The 20,135-nt window shown below is 47.6% G+C and overlaps 1 protein-coding gene across 3 annotated transcripts in view; it reads left to right on the top strand.

Annotated features, from left to right (window-relative positions):
* The first annotated feature begins 452 nt into the window (after positions 1-452).
* Positions 453-20,135, top strand: part of axin1 (axin 1) — a 41,020-nt gene continuing 21,337 nt past the window's right edge. Inside the window, exons 1-2 of one of the 3 annotated variants that reach the window (XM_066689769.1) lie at positions 453-594; positions 16,581-17,546. In XM_066689769.1, the coding sequence (XP_066545866.1) occupies positions 16,669-17,546 (878 nt within the window). In that variant the 5' untranslated portion in view covers positions 453-594; positions 16,581-16,668. Of the gene's footprint in view, positions 595-12,435; positions 12,658-16,580; positions 17,547-20,135 lie in introns of those variants that run through there. The other 2 variants (XM_066689768.1, XM_066689770.1) reach the window with 2 other exon arrangements.

Here is a 20,135-nt window from a genome sequence, read left to right on the forward strand (position 1 = left end):
TGCTTGGTTTTGGTGTCAGATCAATGTTTCCAGCAGAAACACAGTACAGTGCTGCATTGGAGCTCAGCTGTGGGTCGGACAGCCCTGGTCCATAGTCTTCACCCCTCTCTTTCATTCCAGCCAGCACTCGGTGACACTGATTAGTGACTTAATTAATCAGTAGTAATATAATCTTTAGCCACCACCTGTGAACGCATGCCTCTGTACTTCAGTCTGAACCTGAGAAATGCCCGTGAGAGGTGAAGGACTGGGGGAACCGGGGCTGTGGCTGGGGCCACTGCTGTGGTGCTGCTGAGCTGAACTGCAGCGCCCAGCGGTGGAGAAGGCCCTGCCTGACACGGGCACAATTCAAACCCATCTTCTGGACTGCCAAATGTTCTGTCTGTTGTGTTGCAGGAAGTAATGGATAGGACATCCAGCCCGGGATGGCAGCATGGGGGGCCTGCGCAGAAACTCGCTGTGCTATGGACCAGGACGCCGAGTCTGCAGGACGGAGTCTGTGTGTCCGGAGGTTCAGCACTGAGCGGCCCAGCCAATGGATTTACAAATAGGAGGTGTGCGTCTGTGTGCCAGATATACAGCTGCTCCGTGAAGGTGAGTACAGTTAATCTCTTTCTTACATACAGTGGGACCAGAAGGGAGCAGCTCGGCTCGTGTGCGGACTGATACCTGGAGATTGTGTGTGTGTGTGTGTGTGTGTGTGTGTGTGTGTGTGTGTGAGCAGGATACGTGGGGTCGATAGTAAAGGATCCGTCAGTTAGAACTTGGCCTCTGGGTTTGTGCCAGACCTGACTGAACTTAAAATTATAAACGTCCAGCCTTACAGAGACCACTTTCCAACGAGTTGATGGAGAATTCCTCGGTGATGCCGTGTGAAGAATGATTCAGTGTACCGACCACTCCCACGACTGAGTGATGTCATCGGGCAGCACGGGAGGGAGGGCTGGCCAGACACATGTTTGCCATGCAGTGTTTGTGTGAGTGTGTGTGTGTGTGTGAGAGAGAGAGAGTGGGAGTGTGTGTGTTTTATTTCCTTCAGACGCTTGCCTGTGAATGCCCCATGTGGCACGGCCAGGAAGACAGGAAAGGAGAACGGAGGTGTAGAAAATAAACCTGAGCTGGTGGTGGCATGGCTGTTTGGTGCCTACTGATTAACCCCCCCCCTCCCGCCCCCATTCGTGGCTGGCTCAGCTCCCATTCCTCTGCAGGTCCCGCTAATGAGCTGTGCCGGCCGGCCAGTCGTAGAGCGAGCGGCTCCCTGGATCTGTGCAGAGACCACTTATACCTTTCACATTGATTGGTTGATTGATATTGGTGTGAGGAATGTGTTGACACACACACACACAGACACACACACAACACCACCAAGTACAAACTGCAATGGAAACCTCTTCCTCCGTTTCCATTTCAGTTGGAGAGCAGGGTCTCAGGTGAAAAGGTCACTTGGGGGATTGAGGAGCAGAAACAGGCTGTTCTGAAACACAGGCTGGAGTCTGAGCTTTGGTGTGGAATTTGTAAAACTGCAGTTTCCTCTTCTTTTCTCTGTACATGATCACAGAAGAGAGGTAAAATACACACACGTGTAAATAAGTGTAAATACGGCCGAGTGGTGAAGACACAGGATCTTACACTCACTGTCCATCCCTAATACTCGTTTCGTAAAGTAATACGTGTGGTTTTATGCCGTCTGCAAATAATTCGAATTTGTTATACTTATCTCGGGCCCGAGAAACATTCATATAAACTGATGCAATCAAGGCCGCCGAGTACAACAATGGCTCTCTGCATTCCTGTGTGCTTTGAACTTTGTGCAGTTAAGCCTGCAGATTACATCCCCAATTGTTTGCAGGTGTGCCGTTTATAAAGTGTGCAGGTTTAGCGCTTACAGTGCTGAGATAAAACTGCAGCCCAAAGCTGCCAGAAAATCCGGCTCAGATAGTTTACACGGAGTGAGGAGAAAATGCTGCTATACGACTGAACTTTCTCCCATTGCCTGTGTAAACTTCAATAGAAAAACACTGACAATGAGTTCTTAATTAGAAGGGAGAAGAACTAAGGAGCAAAAAGTGTTTTAACCACAAATAGCTTTTATAGATGTTTGTGTGTTTCTTACCCCAGGAAACGGTATTAAAACTCACACTTCAGCCCAATTAAATGAAAGCTTCAGCCCCATCACCCATCTTAGATCTCTGTCCCGAGACCAGAGCGCGACCAGAGAAGCCTCTTGGACACAGAAACAGTGCAATAGTGGGTTTGTACTCTGCGATCGGTGGATGGGCTTCATTGTGATTTAATCCAGACACTTAAAACAGGTGAAATACCTCCACAGTTTGACTGCACGCATATATAGAGACAGAGAGAGAGAGAGAGAGAGAGATATGCAGAGACTGATAGCTATCCTTTTTAGGCTTGAGCAGATCAGAGGGCGGATAACAGGAACCACCTGCATGTTCTCGCTTCGTGAAGGCAGCTCCGCCAGGGAGGGAGATCCAGACGCACAGCCCTCGATGGGTATCTCACAGGCAGCGGTGAGACGGGAGCGGGGAAACGCAGAGGCCTTTGTACCTTCAAACGCAAAGCCCCGACTCTCCGCTTTGCTCCAGCGTGGATTGATTCTCTGACTGATATGATATAAACGCATTTCTTTGCAGCCGCTCTGATGTACGCACATCTCATGAGTGCCGATCTCCGAACCCATAGAGGAATCCTAACAGGCAGATAAGCCGGTGCTGCACGCCTGGGGACGGACGATCCCGCTGTATTATCTGCTGATTGTTTTATTTCACGCCCAAATTAAACTGCAGAGGAGCAGGTAAACAAAGAGACGATCTGGGAATCCCATCGTGCCCCCCCAGTGTTCCTGTATGGCGATAATGATCTCGCGGCTCCGATCTCATCTGGGATTGATTCCCTCAGTGCTGCACGTGGCGGGATGAGATTCGGCTCCACGCTGGGCTTATCTGTGCTCGGCTTCATTTCATACACTGCCACACATGTAGCACGCTTAAAAATTACTGGTGTTCTGGAATCTGCAGGAATGGTAGTGCTGTTGTGTTCTAGAACTAAAGCTGACAGGCTCATCAGAACACAGTGCAGGAAAAAGGCATGTTGTAATTAATAATATTCGAGGGGGGGGGTAGGGACAGCAGTTGCATCTTTGGTTTTATGATTTTGGTCAAAATCAAATTTGACGTTTGAAACGATAAGGCCAGCCGCCTGTCGGTAGATGTTTTTCTGTTTTCTTGCCCTTCTGAGATGCAGTGTTTTGGTGAGGTTTTTGGGTTTCTTTCCCCCTCTGTTGCAGATTCAGCCAGTGAGCTTCACGTTGCGACGAGGGCTTTTCATTCTGCCTTATGTGTCTGAAAAACTCTCTCTCCGTCATCTTTACATGTCGTTTGTGCCAATCTTCCCTTTTAAACCCACCAATTAGACGAGCTAACGATGCGCCGCTTCACCGTTTCATATCGCATCACTGTCTGAAGCTGGAGCCTCTGTAATGCAAACTCCCGTTTATTTATTTATTACTTCATCAGACAGGTGTGCGGTTTTATTTCATACAGACGAACAGGCCAGCGCTGCATGGGTCCACTGCCCTCTGTGGCATCGTGGTGATACAGCAGTCATTGCGGCGACTTCACCAGCATCGCATTCGCATGTGATTCATCACTCGGTGTCTGTCTGAGGTTCCATTAAGAAACGGAGACAGTTTATGGCTTAAGAGAGATGAAACGCTCAGGAATTAGACTTGCACAGCACACACCCCACCTGCAGGTCTTCCTAAAGCAACCCAGTGAGTGTTAGTGTCGTAGAGAAGCGAGGGATTTGGTGGAGGGTGTACAAGTGTATGCAGAGTAGAATTAAACTGAATTGAGTGCGTATAGCTCGTACCCAAACAGACAGCCACCACATATTTGACCATTAATATGATGTACCCACTTAGAACAGTTTGTGTGTATGTGTGTTATTGTGTGTGTCGTAGTGCAGGCCCTCCTCTTGCCTTGCGATGTGGGGGGGGTGTCGAGCGAAGTGTGTAACAAATTCTTTATTCTGCCAAGATTTGTACAAGGCTTTTTTAAACTGTGCAGATATTTTCCGCCAAGAACATATATAAATAAATAAACAGAAATAAAAACACGACTCCACAGAAAGCAGAGCTGACCGACACTGGACTCCAGTTCTGTGTTGACATCGTTAACATATTTAATACGCATATTTAACACTTCCTGTCCTCGAAATCGAAAGCTAGACATCTTGAAGGGAAGTCAGACGCAAGCTAGTTTGAAAAGCCTCACCCGGTTGTGTGAACATTTGTAAGTGCTAACTCTGTCCAGGATGTGTCTGCCGAACACAGCACTCCACTGTGCATAAACGTTTCCAGAAGAATAATTATAATTCTGACAAAAGGTTGGAGAGATGGAAAGGACTTGGCACAATCTGTAAGAACAGCAAACACTACATATTTTTATACAAATGCAATGCACACTGCCCTTCTTGCTCTGTATGTGCGTTCCTACCCCTTACGCTGCGGTACCGGGTTTATAAACGCACACATTTACACACACACACTGTGTTCGTCTGCCAGAGAACGGTGACCTCGACTCTGAGATCCCTCCTCTCGGAACGACATTGTTTTTATTTATTCAGCTACTGAAGTCTCTTCTCCATTAACAATAAAGACATCTGCAGACTCTTTAACTGTGCAGGAGTGTGCAAGTGCAGTTGTTGTTGCCTGGCTGTTTACAGAAACGCTTTCATGATGAATTCACGAAACAAACAATTGTCAAACAAACAAATGAATAAATAACCTTCTGGACGGATTTATTCTTACTCAAACTTTTCTTTCTCTCTCTCTCTGGAGCGAGTACAGGAGCAGTGAAACACACATGAACTTGTGCAGTTGCTAAACTTTCAGTCTGCACATAACCTCAGTGGTATTAAATTATGGATTCCACTCATCTATAAGCCAGGCTGTGTTTCTTATCCTTGATTTCGAGGGAAGGTCATACATACCTCAGTTTTGCTAATCCTATCTGTCACGTATGACTAGCTTTGCCCAGACAACACTGTTTGAATGTGTATTACTGGTAGCTTAAGCAGTTTTTCTGACTTGATCTTCAATGTGCATTAAAATTCACAAAGCAGTCCAGTTGTGTATCTGCGTATTATGTAAAGTAGTAGTAGGGCCATAATGATGCAAATTACAGAGCGGGTTCCCGTACTAATTCCATTGTTACACCAACGGGCTCAGTATGTTTTTACAGAGATTTTTTCTGTGCATCACAATGCGCTTTTCTTGAAATGAGAAGCTCATGAAAGGAAAAGAAAAGTTTTCTGAAGAACAGGTTTTTGCATGTGGGGTTTGTGATTTTTCTCTGCTGATTTTCTTTCATTCTTTCCTTTTTTTGGATGTTATGCCTAATTTGTACACCGTGTCACAGTTCAGTTTTTTGAAGCTATTGTGAATAAATAAATAAATAAATAAATAAATAAAACCCGCCCAGAGAGAGAGCACAGATGAAGGTCTGCATTCTGGGGCTGGTCCGGCCTACATCCCAGTCGGTTAGTAAATGGTTAGTTGATCGGCTGTTATCAGCGGGAGTCACCGGTCTGCAGTTCGTGGCGACTCCAGCTGGACCTGTTTTGACTGGTGGGACACATGAACGCCCGCTTAGCACACGGCCTGCAGAGGAGGGTCCAGTTATAACGGTCAATGCAGTTCCCCGTCCCTTACCTTAACGTGATCATGTATAACTTTCAGATGGCACGTCCTTTCTAAGGGCTGTTGTATTAAAAGAACGATCCCACGGTGACTCAGATCCAGACACAGATCCATCTCTCCCCAGCACGGTGGCCCAACGGCCAGGGGCCCAATTTACCCTGCTCAGGAGTGGCAAGTGTGTTTTGCCACAGAAATCCACCCTCGTCGAAATTGCACACATCGGTAGTTTATGGAAAGCATGAAGGGTAAGCTAATAACGCTGAATTATTAACTTGCAGAGGATTTATACGTGACAAAATAAAATGTACCCTTGTGTCAGAAACAAATAGTGAATCCCTGGTAAAGTCCGGTCACTGCAGAGTTAGAGATTTATAATTCTGGTTTATAAAGAATGTGTCATGGCTGTTTGTGTGGACAGATATAAAGTGGTACCCAAAACAATAACAGAAATTAAAATCAGGCGGCTGCCGTCTGTATGAAGGATAACAGCACTGAAATAAGAACATAAGAAAGTTTACAAACGAGAGGAGGCCATTCAACACATTGTGCTCGTTTGGTGAATGTTAATGAAAGTCAGGTATCTGCAAATCCACTGGCCATGCAGGGAAGGGGTCAATGCATGAGGTCTCAGAGGTTGTTCATAATATCAGCCTGAAAACATGGCGGAGCAGTGAGAGGGGGTGGGGGTCTTGACTCTGACCCCGCTGACCTTCATGGTGGTCAGATAACCGTTTCACCCCCCCTCCTGCTAGAATTGTTTAACGGGAGATATGTCAGTGAGAGCAGAACCTCTAAATCAATAATTACACTGGAATTTGAATTGAGTGCAAAGTCAGTTAAAATAAACACCACACTTATGCAATTGCATTTTGTACTGTTATTATCATCATTGGTAGTATTATGCTGCTACTGCTGTCACCACTTCAGTCCTCTTCACAGAGAGTTAATAAAGACACAGGGCTGTGCTGAGGTGTGGGGGTTGACCAGGGGAATGGACCTGCAGCTGCAGAGACCGAAGTCAGAGTCCTGTGGATTTTGTGAAGCATTAAGAGGCTCTAAAAGGGCTTCGTGTAGGATCGGAATCTCCTGTGCAGGTCGTTAAATGTGCCGTTAATGCAGCCCAGGAATCCCACACACTCCCCCTGCCCTTGGGAGTAGGGCTGATCCCGCCAGCTACACAACTGTGATCTGAACAGCATTAAAAACGCATTCAAATAATAATGAACAGGTACACGTCCACTGTGTCTTCTGCGTTGGTGCGACTTCGGTACCCTGCACTCCCAGCCCGGCTGCGGGGCACCGTGTCGCAGTGTGGGGCTTGAGCCTAGCCTGCCCTGCTGTGCGTGTCCGCCGGACTGCCGCTCTCTCACACTGCAGCCCCGGTCTTGCGGATCTTCATCCGTCTCTTGCATTTCATGCGGATAAAGTTCTGGTTGTTTTTATCTTGGTACTTGCGTGTGATAAAGTTGTAACTGGGTCAATTTTAACATAACGCATCTGCTTTTGGGAACAGTCGGGCTTTGAAAATAGCTGTCGCCCGTCACCCACGCAGAGCCGGGATACAGAGCCGTCTGCGTGCGGGGCCGGCGGCGGGGCCCGGGTCGCAGGATGGAGACTCCGGTGCGGCTCCTGCAAGGCGAGGGGAAGGTCTGGTTCAAGCCAGAGTAATCGCGTCGTCTTCGGCAGCCGTGACTGGGAGCCTCCAGAACAAACCCAACCGCACAGGCTCTTCACAGCGCCCGAGTCTCCGCGCCGTCAATGGCTGCAGACGCGCGTCTGCTGGAGAGCAGCGTTTCATTTCTGCCGGTAAACGCGTCTGATCGCTGCCTGGCGGCTCGGCGCGGCGCGGCGTCGTGGGATCCGCACGGTGGGGCTTAGATTGCAGTGTGTACGGATTGGGTTTGTAGTACGGATCTACATTTAAAATTTTTTAAAATACAATACACATTCGCAACAGAAAGCAAATATTTTAATTTAAATAATAATCTGTTTTATTTTATGGCGTTTTACGTTGTGTTGCGATATCTCTATTGAAATAACTTGACTTTTCAGTGTTTGTCCAAACGTATAGCGACGCTTCTAGTTTGCAGTAGCACCTGGGCTTGGTTCCTGTTTTTGTTTTTAATTGCATATCCAAACTGTCTATTATTATTATTATTATTATTATTATTATTATTAATAATGTTCATAATAAGAAATAACTCAATGCATAATGCATACTTTTGTTTTCTTCCTAAAATGGTACATTAATGAAGCATGCAAATATAAATTACTTTCTCTTATTACTTTCTGCGGTCGAAGGAAGAGCACTTAACGCTTAATTAAAATGTACACCTTATGCAGATTATAATTTAACATAATTATAGAGACCTGTTGCGTTTGTTTGGGCGATTGCAGTTGCCATTAATAATGTTAATTTAACGGCTGAGGTTTATTTGCCTAAAACAAGTGGATAATCTCGCAGCGTGACATTTTCCTTCTAAATATGGAGAGCTGTTTCCCATTTTAAGTGCAAATATGTAGTTGCTGAATGTAAAAATATACCAGTGCCTTCTGGAGCGTTTGGTTTGTATTTGTGCATTGAGGGATATTTCTTCAATGAGGCTTTTGAATTTGGGAAGAGAAAAATAAGGCGAGAGCCCCCAGACTCGCCACGCACATTGCCAGGCTTCCCCGCCCGGTCGGGTTCGGGTCCATTGTGTTCAGCCTGTATGGACAGGGGCGGTATGGCAACTCGGGGCCTCTGGAGGTGTCTGTGAAATCACTGCCAGTTTGTGCAAGTACAATACTATCTTTGAATGCTTCTCATTGTGAAAATGCGCTCTTCAGCTTGCAAATGTTATTTCTAGAGGATAACGGCATGGCGCGAACTTGTTATTCTGTGTCTGGGCGACAAGAGCAGCACCACGTTTTCAAATATTACTGTTGGCTTCCGACTAGAACTTCCCTGTCAGCCAACAGCAACACTGAGGTACCGGGTGCGAGCAGATCTGCAGGGGGATCCGAAGAGACTGTCCCCGGCTTTGCAGACCACCCAAGCACTGCATCGGTCCAGATGGGTTTAGAACCGGATTCTGGTTGTAACGGACCCTGTTACACTGCAACTGTCCCTCAGTTCACATCTTTGTGTTGCTTGAGCTGCTTCCATGGCGGAGCTTTTGTTGAGATCCATGGGCTGCTTTTGAATGCGTGTGATGCTATTTGGTTTGTTGTTCTTATGTAGACTTGATATTTATCTCATTATCAGAAGCACGACACAAATACAGATAAAGCAGCTGTTGACTGACATAGATTGCGTTTTGATTCATTTATACTGCGTTTACACTGTGGCCGGACTTAAAGCGGTTTACATCCGACCCCGCACACCTCCTAATTACAAAACGTGACGTCAGAAGCGGAAGTGGACCGCAGCGCGACGCACACGGGGCCGGGCGCGGTTGTACAGACTGCGTTTATTACAAGCAAATAAAATAACACAGTGAAAGTCAAATTACCGCGAACAGAAAATACTGAGACCAGTCCCGACGCGGGTCTGCATTGTGCTGTAAATGTGGCTTAAAAAGTCGTTAAGAAAACAGAATATTTCTTGTACAGAATACAAACTAGGAATTTAATCAGAACGCGTGGACACATTTAAATACCTCAGTTTCCTGTTTATAAATTGCTTAGTGTTTCAACTTGAATCGACCTCTTTATTATTTAAATAATTTGTAACCTGCATTCTGGTAGAGGATCGCAATCCCTCACAACCAGTACATAAAATATATAATGTAGCCTATACTTTTACATCGTCTTATAAAACATATATTATTAACTCATTGTTACCAAGGTTAAAAAAAATAATGTGAATAGACATTATATAGTCTATTCACAAGATACACACTATACGCGTTTGTTTTCCTGGCACATTATTTCTCATTTACACACATTATACGTAGAAGCAAAAACATAATTATTCATAAATCATACATTTGTCGTTTCGTTTTCTTCCGCTTGGAGGAGGAGCCTAAAGTGACGCTCACTCGACGGGGGCGTGGCCTGGAGACGCTCATGTTGTGCGTGACCCGTCCGAGGGCCGACCTACGGGCCGCCTCTTGAGCACAGGCCGGCAAGCGCAGTATTAGAGCTGTTTCCAGAGGTGGGAAAGCTAGAATGTAAGATGTTGGTCAGAGTGTGTTACAACTAACATATCTTGCCCCACAGTGGTTGGAATAAGCTGCCCTTTAACTCGATTTATTATAATAATAGTGATGATAAAATCCCTATTGAACAATAAAGCAGTGAACACAGCAGCTATTCCGTTACCTGTCGAACTGTTAAACGTGTTCAGGTACTTTGTGCAAAACCCTTAATCTCCATGAACAAACTTCAGTTGTATAATTCAGCTGCAACTGGCCCTTCGTTTCAGGGATTCGGCGTCTGTTAATGAGACAGATAAATAAATAAAGGGAAGACGGGCACGGTGCCCCACAAGGCCCTTCTGAATATCAGTTGCATCTGGCTTCCGATACAAGTCCGATATATTGGACTATTAATGAAACCTGAGCGTGGTGGACGTCCGCCTTTTCGTGGAACTCACCTAAAGCACCGACTGTCCATGTGTAATTAACATATTTATATATGCATTTGAGTGTGTCATCGAGTATTGTTCTCGTTTACGGAGTTCGTCTTCTGAACCACTGCAGTAACACTGTGCATGAAAATTAATTTCCCATGGAGCTGAATTGTCGTCTCTTGGATCTCAGAAGGCCTGTTGACCGGTCTGTGTCTTGAGTTTTATTAACTGAGGGGAATTTACTGTAACAGCCCTAATGGCGCAGTGAGAACATGCCACTTGCTGCTGCCGCATGTCAGAAAGGTCTGCTAGCTATTATTCTTCCTCTCCCCCAGTGATTACTGACAGGGAAGTGTAGTTCTAACAGATGACTCTTAGATGAAGAGCTAAGCTGTTGTTTGTTTCCAGTCATTGCACCAGTCTCTGAAGTTTGTGAGCACAGTGGTGCATTGCTGATATTTGGATTGGTTCATGTTTTCTTTTTATAGGACACCGATGTGTATAATACACAGGGCCTGGGGGAATCCTGGTTTCGTTGGAAAACAAAAATGCACCCTATAACTGAGAGAAGTTAATAAGAAATGCAAGAATGATAGCAGTATAAATCTGTGTGTGTCTCAGTGGAAGGATGGTGTTTATTTTGTGTGTTGTACTTTAAATGAGTTGGAAATCAGATTTTACACGGGAATGCTTTGCACACTCATGTGAGCATGTTCCAGTCCTAGTGAATGGTGTGTGTAAGCAGGTTCATGTGTAATGCAGCTTCCCAAATGAATACAGTGCCCTGCGTTGTGCCAAATGTTGTGTAATGTAATTGCTAACTCATTGAACAAGTGCGTGGCAGCACCCACACACTTTGAGACCCGTGATGCGAGCCAGAAAACTCTTTGAACTCTGTTTATTTATTTATCTGTTTATTATTCTGAGAGCTTTTCATTTCTGCGGGAGCTGTTGCTTCAGATCACACATTGGGCAGATCGATCTAAGAATATGGTTTCTGTTGAGTTTTTTTGGGATGATTTAAAAAAGTAGGGGGCAGTACATGGCATTAGCTTAACCCTAACAATCCATACCCAAAAGTATGAAAAGCCAGTGAAGTATTGTTTTAAAAACGGTGTTTGTGTCAGTGAAATAGTCATTCTGGAAATTACCTTTGCTTGGTATGTGAAGCATAAGCAAGTTTTAAAATCTCGAAGCTTCCCTGCCTACTGCTTCAGCCAACTTTCACTGAATTGTTCATCAGAAACAACTAAGTAGTGAAATGAGCTGAACAAGTGGACATTTAATCAGGAAGCCGCATAATGCAAAAGACGTCTGCTGGGGGCCTATTAGTCGGGATTAATGATTAATTTAGTGTGGTTTGTAACGCTTGTACTACAAAATGAGTCTGTGTTGTGTGCGTGCGGAGGAGGGGGGCAGTTACGGTTGTATTCATCTTGAACAGACATTTCAGTGGATATGTGGGTCACAGCGCCGGCCAGGATCGATTCATTTTGCTCTGGATCAAACGCATGCGGGCTGCGGGGCCGGACACGGGGCGGCATCGATCCCTGGGCTGATCAGACTGCCACCCTTCCTTGTATTTTGAGAAAGCGGTTTACAATCCCTCTGTGGCACAGCAGTCTCCCGTGCGTGTGTGTGTGTGTGTGTGTGTGTGTGTGTGTCAGTGTGTGTGTGTGTGTGTGTGTGTGTGTGTGTCAGTGTGTGTGTGTGTGTGTCAGAGTGTGTGTGTGTGTCAGTGTGTGTGTGAGTGTGTGTGTGTGTGTGTGTGTGTGTGTGTTTGTCAGTGTGTGTGTGTCAGAGTGTGAGTGTGTGTGTGTGTGTGTGTCAGTGTGTGAGTGTGTGTGTGTGTGTGTGTGTGTGTGTCAGAGTGTGTGTGTGTGTGAGTGTGTGTGTGTGTGTGTGTGTGTGTGTGTGTCAGTGTGTGTGTGTGTGTGTGTGTGAGTGTGTGTGTGTGTCAGTGTGTGTGTGTGTGTGTCAGAGTGTGTGTGTGTGTGTGTGTGTGTCAGTGTGTGTGTGTCAGAGTGTGTGTGTGTGTGTGTGTGTCAGAGTGTGTGTGTGTGTGTGTCAGAGTGTGTGTGTGTGTCAGTGTGTGTGTGTGTGTGTCAGTGTGCGTGTGTGTGTCTGTGTGTGTCTGTGTGTGTGGTTCCCAGCCCGCAGTGCGCCCCGTGGCCGCCGGTGGCGCTGCCGAGCACCGCCTGCTCCGCACATCCACACAGACAGCAGAGCAGGAGAGTGAGGGACAGCCATGGGGCGGCGGAGGACGGACTGTTTTCTTTGTTATTTATAAACTCCTGCAACTCGTCCCTATGACACGATTCGCAGCGGGCTGTGGACGCCGGGATTCCCGATGCACTCGGAAACGGAGGGCAGCCTTTCACGGGTAAAGTGAGAAACTTTTCCTCGCCTGGCTCGGGGTGTCGGATCGCGGGAGCCGGAGAGGAGAATGTGTCCCTCCGCTTCCCCCGCCGCTCTCGATCCGGTCCGGTCCGGCGGAGCGGGGGCTCGGCGGCGGGCTAAGGGCCTGGGTCCGCCGAGCGGCCGCGGATCGGCTCTGAAGTTGAGCCACTCGGGCGGCTGTGCGGAGGCCTGGCGGTGTGTGTGTGGAGTTTGTTTCTGCTCCCCTCCCCCACCCGGCTCCGCTGCTGCCGCTGAGACGGAGGCCGAGACGGGCTGAGATCCGGGGCTGCACTTCAAAGCCGCCGGGGGGGCGAGGGGTGCGATCGGGCCGGAGCGAGCGAGCCGAGCGCCAGGGCCTGCGAGCCGGGAGAGCCTGCTCCGAGGAGCCGCGCTCGGCGGAGAACAGGGTGCTTCTCAGCGCTCGCTCCGTGCTGGTGCTGGGGGGAGGAGAGCCACCGATCCCGGGGAGAGGGGCTGCGGGCGGCCGCGCAGTGCTTCTCTAAAGTCGGCAAAGTAACCGGAGCCGCGGCCGCCTTTGATGTCGCTAATGCACGTTTCTTTTCTTTTCAATGAAGAGGCGACGTGGTGCTGGTGCAAATGAAAAACAACCCCTCCTCCGGGGCAAAGGGGTGAGATTGTGCCCTCGGACGCCGCTTGTTGTCTTGTTGCCCCCAGCTTCGTTGTAATTGTAAATAATGTGCTGAACGTCTGGGCTCTGTACACACGACACAGCACCGACGCAAGCGCTGGGTTGCCTCCGGTTTGTGCTTCATGTTCGTGTTAGGAAGTTCAATTGCAATCAAAACACTTCGATTATGTTTTGCTGATGACTTGGGTGTCAAAGCTGTATTGTGTTGTGGATAACAGTGTTATTTGTGATCGATCTAATCTGATTTGTTAATACAAAAGTTCTCACCAGGAGGCTTCCTGCAAACATTTTGGGTCATGTTTTTCATGCCACAGACTGGATGCAAAATGCATGTCGTTCATTGGGTAATAGTTCTGGACAGGAATGGAGTAGGTTTGCTAATAACAGCCATGGCAGGGCAGATTTGTTGTGTTAAGCCTTCTGAAAACAGTATATTACAAAGAACAGGAACATTGAAGCCGTTCCAACCATATGTGTCTTGGAAGCATTGTCTTTTAGGCAGATCCACTGAAAACAGTTCCTCTGATGAGCCAGTGCAATCTGCTGCCTTTGAAGTGCGTGTGGTGTGAAGCCCTCTGACAAGCCTTCGTTCAGGGCAGTTAATTTCAGCGAAACTACTGGATACTGTTGTATTGCTTTTCTGCAAAAATGCATTGAGAGGAGCTGCTGCCGTCTTGTGTAATTTATGATGACAAAGGCAGCAACAAAACAACTGAATTGAACCCATTAATGACATCATTATTGCTGATTTTGAAATAAAAACATTAAATGTGCTTACACGCACACAGTCTGAATTTGGAGGTGGTGTCATTTCAAAGTGGACACAGGATCCTGCATCCTTGTGGTGTGTGCAACACAAAGCTGTGATTTATTTATTTTTGCCCCTGATGCAAACAAAGTGAAACGTGCCCTAGTTGTGTTGTGCACAATGTATGGCATTTCGAACAAGCAGATTTTAACAGCGCCAATCTGAGCAGGAGATACTGTTTGCTGTCCTTTGATTTCCCATCAGAACGGGGAGAAGTTTCACTTGCTGAGGGAGAGATGTTTGTGCGTTATGGCAGGCCGGTCACCCGTCTCCCAGTGTGTTTTCATATGGTGTATATACACACACAACACACATACTTTTGTCTAGAGAGCAGTAAGAGTGGAACTGCAACCCAGAATAGCACTAGCAAAGAGATTGGAGGGTCAGAGACCAAATCAGTGCAACATTAGCTTAAGAAACAAAAGTTATGGCCTATTTCTCTCATTTATCAGTGCAATATGGGAACGTGTGGAGTGGTGTCGGCTGGATCGTTTAGTTGGTGAATGTAAAGGTTTGGGCTCTGTAGTGCAGACAGGATTTTTCTCAGGAGGCTGATTTTCAATGTACAGGTGATAACGGAACAACACAAATAGAAATGTGGGTGTATTTTATATTTTAATGTCCTGTATTTGTATAGAACCTCAGGTTTTGTTTAGTTTTTTCCTGTGAGGAAGAGATTGGAAAATAACCCCAGTGGACGAGTAACGTCTGCACGGGCTCATAATATGAAAGATTTATATCCAAAGAAATACAATATTTTTATGAAGGGGAATCACAGTGTATTGGTCACTTTGATCCTCTGGAAACGACTGTAGTCCAGTATAATATAAATCAATATAAATATCAAGTTTATCTCTCAAGTTTTCTTCCCCAGTATATGTGCTGTGTGTGAACACGCAAAGCTGGAGATAAGAGCCGTACACTGTGCAGCTTTGCAACATTTAAACCGAGTGGTTAAGTGTTGTGGGGGGGGGAACTTATAAGAGCAACATGCCTGGTTTTGTGCAGCTCTTCTCCAGCAGCTAATGAGGGTTATACAAAGTCACCTCCTACCACCACCGTTCGCTCCCAGCCCCCTCCAGCCCTCCGCAGGCCCTGAAATACTTCAGCCAAGGTCGGCTGTTGAGATGTTATCAGTGAGTGACTGCATGTGCCTCAACTGTCACCGTCATGGCAGATCAGGCGGCTCTCTGCTCTGCAGTTGCTTTTTTAACCTTGGAAGGATCCAGCCCCCTTTTTTTCCCCGTCGCTCCTGGCTGATAGGTGTCCGAGCTGGCGAGACGGCTGAGATTGTGTTCAATTGTAATCTCGGCTGGTGTCTCCGTGGAAAAAACCTCTCCATGAGATTTTGAATTCCTGCAGTAACCTCTGGGGCCGTCTTCCCCCAGCCGCCCGCGGTGAGCATAAGGGTCAGGTCCGTCGGGGGGTTTTGTTAGCAGGATTCCTGACATGGCAGAGTAAATGTTGACCCTTTTGTAGAAAGACCCAGAAGCTCCCTGGACCCTACGGCACTGACTTGAATCCACCGAAAGTATGGAGATGGGTCTTTGGTTGACGTTGATAGTCCACTCACCCTCTGCCTTTTGTGAAAGCTGCATGAGAGCGTGCCTTTAATAATAATAATAATAATAATAATAATAATAATGGGCCAGACGTGTACACTCTGAACTGTACAGATATTGGTTCTCGGAGGTAGTAGCGCTATATGAGACCTGTACAGCATTTAATTTTTGTAATGCTCTCGTAACCTGTCCATATGAAGCCGCCTGCCTGATTCTTATCACAGCTCTGAAATAAAATGCTCGTTGCTGCCCGTGCCAGCTTCTCCTGCAGACTTTGACACACCTCGACTGCGCGGATGCATGGTTTTACATTGTTATTTATATAGTTATTTATTTTTAAGGTTGATAATGACCGAGTGAACAGTTACGTAAGAGCTGAACGGGTTGTTGTCTGATCCAGGGGTATTTTTGCCATGGCTGTGGACTGAATCCGGGGATGTCTTCTAAATATTTCATTACAGAAGACGGTCTCATACATTTTAAATGTTATTAATGTAGAAACTGGAGAGATTTAAGCCTTTTCTGCTTAAAATCCTATCAGGTTGTTAACCTGTTTTCTGCATCACAGTGTGTTTTGTAGCCCCGGGTGGAAATGTAGACATCGCCTTGGGGGAGAGTCTTGGATGAGGAAACTTGATAACAAGAATGTGTGTGTTTTAAATACACAGGTATGTGGGGAAGACAGCTATGCCACTAAATACTTCACACTTGATTTCTGAGGAATCTCTCGGTGGATGTTCTTGGCGCTGCATGGTGCAGGAGCTCTAGGGCAGCAGTGTGGGTTCAGTTACGCTGCCGCCCTGAGACGGGGATGCAGCTGCCCGTACCAACGGGAGGTAAAGGGCGTCTTGTTGTTTTCTAATGCTTCTCTCTTTCTTCTCTTGCAGGAGGAATTCTTCGGCAGCAGCGCTTGTAGAAGTCTGGATTTAATTTGTGTGAGATTTGGGCTGTACTGGGAGTGGGTGCGCTGTGGATATGAGTGTGAGAGAGAAGGGGTACCCGGTGGACCTGGGGGGCAGCTTTACTGAAGACGCCCCGCGGCCACCTGTTCCCGGGGAGGAGGGCGAGCTGGTGTCCAGTGACGCCAGGCCGTACCACCACAGCTTCTACTCCGCCAAGAGCGACGGGCTGAAGAGCGAGGCGTCCACGGCCACACCGCGGAGACCAGACCTCGACCTGGGCTACGAACCCGAGGGCAGCGCCTCGCCCACGCCCCCCTACCTGAAGTGGGCAGAGTCCCTGCACTCGCTGCTGGACGACCAGGATGGCATCCACCTGTTCCGGACCTTCCTCAAGCAGGAGGACTGTGCCGACCTGCTGGACTTCTGGTTCGCCTGCAGCGGCTTCCGCAAGCTGGAGGCCAGCGAGGGCAACGAGGAGAAGAAGCTCAAGCTGGCCAAGGCCATCTACAAGAAGTACATCCTGGACAACAACGGGATTGTGTCGCGGCAGATCAAGCCAGCAACCAAGAGCTTCATCAAGGACTGCGTGATGAAGCTGCACATTGACCTGGCCATGTTCGACCAGGCCCAGACCGAGATCCAGACCATGATGGAGGAGAACACCTACCCCGTGTTCCTCAAGTCGGACATTTACTTGGAATACACCAGGACAGGCGGGGAGAGCCCCAAGCTATACAGCGACCAGAGCTCGCTCTCGGGCAACGGCAAGGTGCTGCCGGGATACCTGCCCACACTCAACGAGGACGAGGAGTGGAGGTGCGAGCAGGAGCCCGAGGAGCCGGCCGAGAGCGACCCCACGCCCGCCAACCGGCTCACGCAGAAGCTGCTGATGGAGACGGCGCCGCAGAGGGCCGTGACCAACAAGAGGTACCAGGAGAGCCGCGAGTACAGGTGAGTCGAGGGAGGGGGGGGCTCTTTGAGCGTAATGTGTGTACCGGGAAACCAGGTTCATCTGTGGTGCTGCAGCTGGCTGGGGGCAACTTCACTGCCGTCCTCCTGACTGTCGGGTTTTATTGGAAGACTCTGATCACCTTGTCATCCCCCACGTCTCCGTTCGGTTATAGTTCAGAGCTCTGATGGTGTTTTGAGCCTCCATAGGCTCTAACTCTGTAAATACGGTGCAGACTATGCTGTCTGTGTTGATCTATTTGTTTACTTGTGAGGAAAGGTGGGGTTTATGCCTGTGACTGTAGGGGGGGGCTCTGATCCCTGTCCACACTGAAGCAGATGCTGCGCTGGGCTGGTGAGCCGGTCAGGAGGCCCGGTGCGGCACGGAGGATTAGAGAGCCGTGTCCTGGAAACGATAAAGGGGGCGGCCCTATGTATATACATATTAATATAGATATTTTCTTGTATATTATTCTGCACTTGCTGGTGAGGAGGATAGTTTCACCTCTAACACCCAGAAGTGGAGCCAGGCTAGGCGGAGGGGTTTCTCCAGAGAGAGGCGCCGAGCTCGGACGGTGTTTTCCATGGTGCTCCTCGAATCCCAGCTGACCTAGATTTCCAGGAGTCCTCTTATTGACAGTCTTGACGTCTGTCAAAGATGGTTATTCTGTTTCATGCAAATGTCATTCATGTGGCTTATAAATAGCAGCTGAAAAATTTGACGACAATCCGCTTTAATGTGTAATTCAGGGTTTTTGTTTGTTGTTTTTATTGCATGCGTGTGATCATGTGCTAGGCATGTATTCTGTGCCTTTGTGTGCTCTGTGCTCAAAGTGCTCTGTGTTTGTATTTATTTACCTTGCACACTCCTGCCTGGACTGCAGGTTCACATCTGCAGTGGATTACCCCCCCCACCCTCGCATTAGGCAGGATTATTCCAAACGAGGAGAGATGAATTATGTAGTAGTTGCAGTTTGAGGGGAGCTCAGTCAGTGGGGCTGCTCTGAGTGCCAACAGGGAGAAGGCTTTATTATGGGCGCTGGATGAGCCTCTAACAGGCACCAGTCCTCCCAGCACAGGGGCCTGCCCCCTGCTCTGCACCCCGGGGTGCGGCCGCCCTGCACCCGGCCCCTCCACCTGCCTGTCGTCTGCACGGACGTGTGCCACTCCTCGGAGGTGTGCTGTGCGTCGCTGTTGGCACATTGTGCACTGGAGCCGGACCGCTTTGTCATTTCTGACACGAATAAAAATCAGTGCCCTGCAGTGTGAAGCTTTAATTCAGCGTCTGTGTTTCAGAGAGAAATAATAATTACAGAGACGCACGGCAGTGCATTCCTGATCTCTGCCATCGCACCGAGCCCAACTGACTCCACACGCTCACCCTGGCCGTCACGCGCTGGGTGTTTGTGGGGTTGTGGACCCGTGTAGACCCTGGAGGTCTGTCCTGCAGGGCTGCACGCCTCTTTCAGTACAGAAGAGCTTCTGTGCTGTGTTGCGTTGAGGGACGTTGTGTGCCGACGTGCCAGGTTTTGGCTGCAGCAGCACCGCGGGGTGAGAGGGGACCCGTGTTTCAGATGAGGAAGTGGCCCGTGGAGAGAGGCAGAACTGACAACTAAGAGCAGGGGAGGGTGGGCAGAGAGATGGACCAATATTAAATGTATTGCTTTACCAGTTTCTTTCTGCTTTCCCAAGAATCCCATTGCTTCAGATTCCTAAAGAAAGTAAAAGTGGCTGTTAAATCTTTCAAAATGATAACCCCCCCCACACACACTATCACTGCATCCTTTTCTGCTTCTAATTTTATATGCTGTGGCCCCGAGGCCGAGATTGGGTTTTAATTACTGAAAGCAATGCAGTTTTGAGGTTGTTTGGAAATTATTATTTCATTAGGTGAAATACTTGGCTCGCATTACAGAAAGACAACCTTCATTTTTAACTAGGCTATAAAATTTGCCCTTTGGGTGTCATAGCTGAATATTACATCAGTCATATGGTTTTTGTTTTTTTCGAGTTTGAACGAGGGCTAACGTGCTCGAAAGAAATTAACTTTAATTTAAGTTTAATTGGTTGTAGAGGGTTTGGTAATAGTGTTTTTTTTACACAGATCAAAACTTGCTTTTAAAAGTTTGTGAAAAAACAACAAAAACAGCCAGTCTGATTCAACACTCAGAAGAAGTGAAGGATGGGCCCTGTTTATGTAACGCTGTTCTGTGGGGTTCTTAGGCTCGGCGGATGATGAAGGACGATGCTGGCACTACAGTGACGGCGCCAGCAGATTTCAAACGCGTCGCGTCTTTTTATTGCATCCTGCTCTCTGGAGCAGAAGTAAACATTCAGAAAAGTACAACTTTTTTTTTTTTTTTTTTTTAGTGCAGGAAGCTGCCTCTTTTACATTTCTTTGTAGTTTATGATCGTCATAAATATTGTTTTATAGCTGTGGCAATGTTGAAATATATAATATAAATATAGTTTTATAGCCGTGGCGATGTTGAAATCATGTTTGGATGTTCTGGAGGGAAAGGCCAAGTCTTTACTGCGGCTCCGCGGTGGGAAAGCTATTATCTCGTGTGTGAGGGTGAGAACCGCTGTGCC

Source organism: Amia ocellicauda, chromosome 17 (assembly GCF_036373705.1).
Source record: "Amia ocellicauda isolate fAmiCal2 chromosome 17, fAmiCal2.hap1, whole genome shotgun sequence".
NCBI lineage: Eukaryota > Metazoa > Chordata > Actinopteri > Amiiformes > Amiidae > Amia > Amia ocellicauda.